The 7,500-nt window shown below is 45.9% G+C and overlaps 2 protein-coding genes across 5 annotated transcripts in view; both read right to left on the bottom strand.

Annotated features, from left to right (window-relative positions):
• The window catches only part of ahdc1 (AT hook, DNA binding motif, containing 1), an 18,558-nt gene extending 16,590 nt beyond the window's left edge, over nt 1-1,968 (bottom strand). Inside the window, exon 1 of the mRNA XM_068576103.1 lies at nt 1,427-1,968. The gene's annotated coding sequence lies outside the window, so the exon portion shown is untranslated. The remainder of the gene's footprint in view (nt 1-1,426) is intronic.
• Nucleotides 1,969-3,283: 1,315 nt separating this feature from the next.
• yrk (Yes-related kinase) overlaps nt 3,284-7,500 on the bottom strand; it is a 14,744-nt gene continuing 10,527 nt past the window's right edge. For 2 of the 4 annotated variants that reach the window (XM_068575115.1, XM_068575116.1), the window contains exons 8-14: nt 7,311-7,475; nt 6,524-6,679; nt 5,671-5,850; nt 4,982-5,058; nt 4,734-4,887; nt 4,450-4,581; nt 3,284-3,699 (exon numbers count right to left, since the gene is read on the bottom strand). In XM_068575115.1, the coding sequence (XP_068431216.1) occupies nt 3,491-3,699; nt 4,450-4,581; nt 4,734-4,887; nt 4,982-5,058; nt 5,671-5,850; nt 6,524-6,679; nt 7,311-7,475 (1,073 nt within the window). In that variant the 3' untranslated portion in view covers nt 3,284-3,490. The remainder of the gene's footprint in view (nt 3,700-4,449; nt 4,582-4,733; nt 4,888-4,981; nt 5,059-5,670; nt 5,851-6,523; nt 6,680-7,310; nt 7,476-7,500) is intronic. The other 2 variants (XM_068575117.1, XM_068575118.1) reach the window with 2 other exon arrangements.

Here is a 7,500-nt window from a genome sequence, read left to right as displayed (position 1 = left end):
CGCTTACACACACAAAGACACACACACAGCTTTGAGACGAGCGGTGGAGTGTTAGGTGCGCTGACCCTGCCAATGAGGACAGGAGGAACATCAACGGAGCTACAAGGCCGTTGCTATGACAACTAGCCCCGCTCACACAGGTAGGAAGCACAATGGGCCTAAGCTGTTATATGTTCACATTCTCTGTTTCTATCGCTCCCTCGCACACACACACACACACACACACACACACACACACACACACACACACACACACACACACACACACACACACACACAGGGCCATGCACTCAAGACCAGTCTGACAGACAGCGGCTGCATGCCGAGGTAAGGCCATTTCCTTTTCATTCCAACATTCACAGGGCTGAAATTATTCATTATGTCCAAGTGGACCTGCCAATAAGAGAACTCACTCTTCAACCAGCGAAGGAGAGAGTGAGACCGGCTGAGTGTGAGACAGACAGATAGACACACAGACCGAGCATCACTCTGCATACTAACGGCACCTGCACTAGGGTAGCCTGTGCACGTCTCTGAGGGGCCCTTAAATAACGAACTGTCACTGCCCAGACATCGACATTGACTTCTCTCTCCCTCTCCTCTCTTCATTCACTCTTTCTTCCTTTGTCGACACCCCCCCCCCTCACAGACGAAACGCTGATAATCACCACCACGAGCACGCCTTGTCTCTCCAGCACATTGGCCCTGTTGCCACTGCAGGATGTGCTGCTGCTGTGTCCCGTCTATAACTGCCCTGACGACTCAGAGGGGGGCTGCTGCCGGGATGGAAACCCCGGGACTGGACAGACGCTCACCAGTAACCTTGGTGCTTCCTGTTTATATTGAGAAGAAAACACCTGTCTGTCAGCTGGACTCACAGCCAAACCTCTGGTATGTAAATCCAGTATTAGAAAAGTCCACCCGCAGATGTACAGTCTGGGAAAACAGCAAATAAACAAGACAAGTGTGTCTGAGTGTGTGTGTGTGTGTGTGTGTGTGTGTGTGTGTGTGTGTGTGTGTGTGTGTGTGTGTGTGTGTGCGTGCCATCACCTGGGAGGTACTGTATCCTGCTGCCCTGCCTACACTGTATGTAAATTTAGTGACAATAAAGGTAATAGGTGATAAGATATTAGATATTCAAAAACACATATTGGGGTTAACAGGGTTCATTACGTGCACATTTTACCACATTACGTGTGTGTGCGTTGCGTGTTTGTGTGTCCGAGCATCACCATGCACAGTAAAGTCCAGATATACCAGCAGCACAAGCGGTGCGAATGAAGAGCTCCGTCCGTGAGCGGCGTCGATGAGGTTAATGTAAAACACTCAAAAGGAAACGGAGCCAGAGGTGCGCAGCACAACTGGCAGAGCGGACAGTAAGCAAATTGTTGGTGTTGTGTACACAAGATGCTGCACGCGCACTTACCAAGGGAGAGAGAGTCTGGGGGCTCGCGCTGCCTGCTGGAGCTGTTGCGGTGTCAACGCGGGCTGCGGGGCTGCGGGGCTGTGGGCTCGCGCGGCTGTCGGTGACGGAGCTCCTCTCCTCTCCCGGGTCACGGAGCCGTTGCCTTGGCGGCTGCAGCCGTCAGCGAGCAGCATGTCCCCTTCATTTGGGCTCCCCGCGTCGGAGGGAGACAGCCCTCCCACATCAATGTACACGTTGTCTCCTCCTGCCGTCGCGCGCCACCGTCTCGTGCGGCTGAATGGAAAAACCGCTCCTCTGGCTCACATCAATATCTGCACCCGCAAAGATAGGAAAGCAAACACACAATAGGAGGAAAAAACGGTGAGCAGGGACGTTGGTTCACAGTTTTGTCCCCAATTAGGGTGCTGACATGACCGCGCTCGAGCCCTGTGCTCCGGTTTTGGTGACAGACGCGGGACTCCCCAGTATGCGGGAGGCGAAAATCGACCGTGCGCCCGTGAGTCTCTGCCTCTGCAATTCCAGCTCTCTGTCTCTCGTGCGCCCCAGTCTCCGTTGTGCCTCTCCAACGTGCCTGGCTGTCAAAACCATCCGGGTATCCGTAGCTGGCCTCACTTTACACCTGTGGAATTGTGGGAAAAGTAGTTTACTGAAGACCAAGCATGAATGGGGGAGTCAGAAAAGAGAGCGAGAGACAGACACGAGTTGGAGTGGGTGGAATTTCGGAGGGCTGCTAATTATTTCCAGTGCCAAGGATCGCAATAATACTAATAATATTCTATATTATATTCTATAATAGCTGAAAGCTAAAGCTACAAATTAAGTGGGAAAACGTCACTAAAGCAATTTCTGTTTACATGGAGGTTAATTCATCAACTCAAGTTGGTTACATAGCTTTACTGAATGGGCTCTGACATTACCTCTGATGAAAAATAGCATCCAAATCTAAATAGAATAAGAGACAAGTCTTAACCAGGTAAAGATATTTGATTTTTATTACAATAACATAACAGGGAATTTCAAAAAATCATATAAAGGTTACACTCTATTATCAAAACAACGCAGATTTATAACATTGTACTTCCAAAGACCATTGATCATTCCCCTTTACGTGTAATATTTCACTCTGTCCTCCCAATGGATGAAAACCGAATACGTGTTAATATCGAAGTCTTTGTGTTGCACAGATATATTGGAGTTAAATTAAAACAGCAAAAGAGACAGTTCATACAACATTGACAAACAAAGAGCATTCCTTACCATCTCTCCTCTCAGACTTTACTAACACGGTATTAAAGGTACTTCAAATCTAAAACAATTAATTTGACCACTTAAAGGCCCACGATGGAGTCTAATCAGTTCCCCCTTTCAGGTGATGGACATGAATCAGTTCAACAGCCTTTTTTAGATTATCGTAAGCATCTTATTATCTCTGACAGTGTCTGCATACATAATCCATCGCACAAATTTACGAGCATTATTTAATGTTGTCTGAAACCTGTTGCACCTTCTATCATTTCTCCGTCAACGTATTTTTCTCAGGCAAACAGTTGCCCTTCAAAGCTGCTCTTCTCAGAAACTGAAATCAAAAGGACCTGGACGTTTTATGGCAGCTGAACAAATCATGTACCAACTCGACTTCCCCCCACCTCAACACAAGCATCTACATCTTCTTTCAGTTCCTTGTTGTCATGGTTACAGAGTAAAGCAACATCACTGCGAGGCCTGATCACTGGAGATCCGACTCTTCAACATGGTCGACTGATCCGTCCTGAATGGGGCTGCACTGCAGTGATCAATAACCAAAAGGAGGAAACTGTCTTTAAACAATAAAACAAGGCAATGATATGTATCTTAATATTTGGTTGTGTGTGTGTGTGTGTGTGTGTGTGTGTGTGTGTGTGTGTGTGTGTGTGTGTGTGTGTGTGTGTGTGTGTGTGTGTGTGTGTGTGCGCAGTAGAAATACAAATACAAAGGAGACATGTCGGTATAGCTGCATGTATACGTCCACGTCTGCCTTTGTCTGTCATCCGCTTGATGTTTGTCCGTTCATCGCTGCGTGTGTGGTCACAGGTTTTCTCCGGGCTGGTACTGCGGCTCCGTGGCCGTGAAGTAATCCTCCAAGAAGGACTGCAGGTACTCAAAGGTGTGCCTCTCATCGGCCTCTCGCCTCCAGCACTGCACCATGAGTTCATGGAGCGAGGCGGGGCAGCCCGGGGCACAGGGCATCCTGTAGCCCCGCTCCACCTGCTCCAGCACCTCGCGGTTGTTCATGCCTGCAGGGACGGAGGAGGGAGGGGGTTCAGAGACGGAGGAATGGATTTAAAAAAGACGTAAGACTGATTAAAAAAAACAACACATCTTGGAAATGGAAAAAAGTTTTTTAAAAAAAACAGGAATGGTTGAAATGTATTTGTTTACTGCTATGAGAAGGGCAGCAACATGTTTTTGTGTGTGGCTTTGCTGTTATTTGATCAATGGTACGTTATCCTTTTTTTATGTGTTTTCTGACTTTATCGACCTCATTCATCTTAAGTCTGTCTTTGTTTTCAAATTTGTGTCAATCTTTTATATGGTGCTGCTGTCTTTGCCATAACATTATTGTAAAAGAGACCTCATAAATGAAGTTATATTATCATGTGACATCTGGAGTAACGGAATGATGCAACTTGAACATCAGATCGATTTATAGTAAGTTTAACAGAAAAGTCTTGTTACAAAAAGTGTCATATTAAACGAGAAACCATTGTGTGGTATATGGACACAGAAAAACGTACTCACATCTGCTTTTGAGCAAGGCACTAAGGCCCCAAACTCACCAAGTGCTATGATGTAGTTTGGTCTGGTTGAAAATCTTAGTAAACTCTGTAAACCTGACTAGGCTGTTGCTGTAAAAAATGTTTTATCTTGTCTCGGTTTTGAGAGTGAAAAGCTAAAAAAAAAGACTAATCCCGCAGAATTCTGCCTGCCAAGGACGATACTTTGTGAGATGAGTAAAAACTGAACTAGCAGGTATTGTCCAGTACCTGGGTATGGCACTCGTCCCTTGGTGATGAGTTCAGTGAGTAGGATGCCAAAGCTCCAGACGTCTGACTTGATGGTAAAGCGTCCATACAATGCAGCTTCAGGAGCCGTCCACTTGATAGGGAACTTTGCCCCTGAAACCATGGAAACAGTGAAGATGCCAAATCATATAATTAGGATAGGTTATGTATAAAAATATAAGCACGGAGGCAGAGGCAGACACTGTTAATCATCACATTGTGCAACCGTTGCGCTCCTCATCCGTCTCTCTCTCTCATGCCGCTACCTTGTCTGGCCGTGTACTCGTTGTCCTCGATGAGCCGGGCGAGGCCAAAGTCGGCAATCTTGCACACCAGATTGTCTCCAACAAGTATGTTAGCTGCTCGCAGGTCACGGTGGATGTAGTTCATCCTCTCGATGTATGCCATTCCAGCCGCAATCTGAAAACACAAAGAGACAAAAAAACAACAACCTCAGACCGACAGTGAAAGAGTTTCCTTTAAGTCCATCATCGTGTGCATGTGTTTAACTCACCTGTGCAGCCATGTCCACCAGTTGAGGCAGCTTAAGACTCTGCCCCTCCCCGTCTTTTAAGAAGTCCAACAAACTTCCTGAAAAACCAAGATCGTCGCGTCATGACTGGCTCGTCCTTTTGTAACCGGTAGTTAATTTATATCTGCTGTGTATCATGACAGGTACAAAATTTAAATTAAATTGAAATCAGATAGATGCGATTTATTTTTGCATGCATATATCTTAATGCAAATGTATGTCTCCTTCTTTTTAGTTTTTACTGACTACTAAAGTAATATTTCACCTGCCTTTCATCTCCACATGGAGGTCAAAGCTCAGAAAGAGGAAAAAGAGGAAAGAGAATTCCTGGAGTTTATAGATTAGTTTTCTAAACTACAAACTTGAACCCTGCACTTCCAAATTAAACATTTCTAGTTTGTTCATTTAATGAGTTTGTTTGTCTGTGAGGTACTCAATAGTATATCTCAAAATAGTTGTAAGTTAGAACAGGGGCAGATCCAATTTTTGTAATTTCAATGCAAGATGGGGCGTTACTAAGAATGTTCTCTAGTTTCTCGTGAGCGACTACGCTTACCACTAACACTCGGGGGAGCACACTTTTCAGCGTCAGTGAGGTTTCCAACCAACAGGAGGGATTCATTGTGTATCTACACTACATCACAAGCATGCCAGTTTACTCAGCCTGATACCTTGGCTCATGAACTCGGTAATAATGTAGATGGGCTCCTCAGACACGACGGCGTAGAGCTGCACCAGCTTGTCATGGCGGAGTCTCTTCATGATCTGAGCTTCCTCCAGGAAGGCCTCGGGGGACATGGTCCCTGGCTTCAGAGTCTTCACCGCCACCTTAGTGGTACCGTTCCACATGCCTGGCATAGAGACAAGGAGATATTAATGCACACATAGCACATCGAAACACACAAAGGCATACGGCGCAGACATACACACACATTTTCTGGCATACCAATGGTGATGGCTAGATGTATTATGTACTATATGAATCATTTCTGTCATATTCATTGAATATGCTGTAACTCTGTTATGTTGTTCATTCTCTACACATGACATGTATTGCTTTTATCCATTTGGGGAGAGGGATCCTCCTCTGTTGCTCTCCTGAAGGTTTCTTCCCTTATGGCTGTGACGCATACACACGTGGTTATACTTCTGGTGCATGCTGCTGCTGTTCAGAAGAGCATGCATGACATGAGACAGAGTGATGTTAGGAGGGAGGGAGATTTTTTTTGTTGGTCTTACATCTTTAGGGAGAGACTTTGCATGGCTCAGAAAAACGAACACGCTCGCATTTAGGCAAAGAATCTGTCCACAATTTTCTTAACAAATTGGGTAAGACATGTAATTGGAAATAAATCCCATAGGAATACCAAGTGATACTGGGAAAAACATAAAACTTCACTAACACACACAGGAATAAGTGACATTGATCATTACTAACATTACAGAACAGTAACGGACACTACGGACAAACAGTTGTCCCTCAGAGCCTGCAGAGGGCGTCAGAGGTCGGTGGTGTGGCCTCACCCATCCAAACGTCCCCAAAGCAGCCCTGTCCCAGCTTCCTTTGCATGGACAGAGTTTCTCTTAGCACCTCCCATGCGTCCCGCCCAAGGCCAATGGTGAGTGGGGTGGAGTTGAGACAGGGCATGGTCAGGTAATAACACAGCCCATCGTTAGAGCCTGTTATGGGGAGGAGGTGGGATTCAAGGAGGGTGGAGATGTGGAGAAAGGAAGGAGTGGAAGTGTATTGATGAATGGGAGAAAAGGGTGAGGTGATGGTGGAAAAATGAAAAAAGAGATGGGTGGGAGGGGGTGGGGGGGACAAATGAAGTGAGATGATGAAACATGCACATGCAACAACAGAGGAAGAGGTAAACAATGCCACACACCTGGTTGTAAAACAAAGCCACAGTTCTATTCATTAAGTGCTGCCTCTGCAATTGTTATCACACGCAGGGATTTATTCAGGGTTTGTTTCACTGCTGGAGTTTTAATAATCAACACACAACGTATAAAAAATGTGTCCAGACTACATGTACACCACAACTGTGTGTGTATCTTTTAAGTTTGTGTGGTCGATTCCAGAAGTATATTTGTTGCAGAGAGACTCTGAACAATACATAAAGAGCTTTACGATGTGTCTGTGAGAGGGTGTTGTCACACCAGAAGTGTTACTGAAGTTCTTGTCAACTGGACACAACCAAGACTTAAATGTAATATATGTACCTGCTCATCTTTTAATACTTTATTTTATCCAGGTGTGCTCCCGCTGTCACCTTCCCCCACTGCAACACAGTCCCACCATTCCTACCCATCCAGACTTCTCCAAACTGGCCATTGCCCAGTTTTTTAATCAGCTGGAGGGATTCGCGGGGAATCTCCCACATATCCTTGGTCTTCACCGATAAGTCAGCCAGCTTAGGCATGCCCCGCTTGCAGCTGCCAATCAAACGGCAGCACAGTCCCGCCGCTCTCTCTGAGAGAGAGAGGAGAGACAAACA

The sequence above is a fragment of the Clinocottus analis genome, unplaced genomic scaffold (assembly GCF_023055335.1).
Source record: "Clinocottus analis isolate CAN_PGR_092001 unplaced genomic scaffold, fCliAna1.0.p SCAF_14, whole genome shotgun sequence".
NCBI lineage: Eukaryota > Metazoa > Chordata > Actinopteri > Perciformes > Cottidae > Clinocottus > Clinocottus analis.
This window is presented reverse-complemented; position numbering and strand designations above follow the sequence as displayed.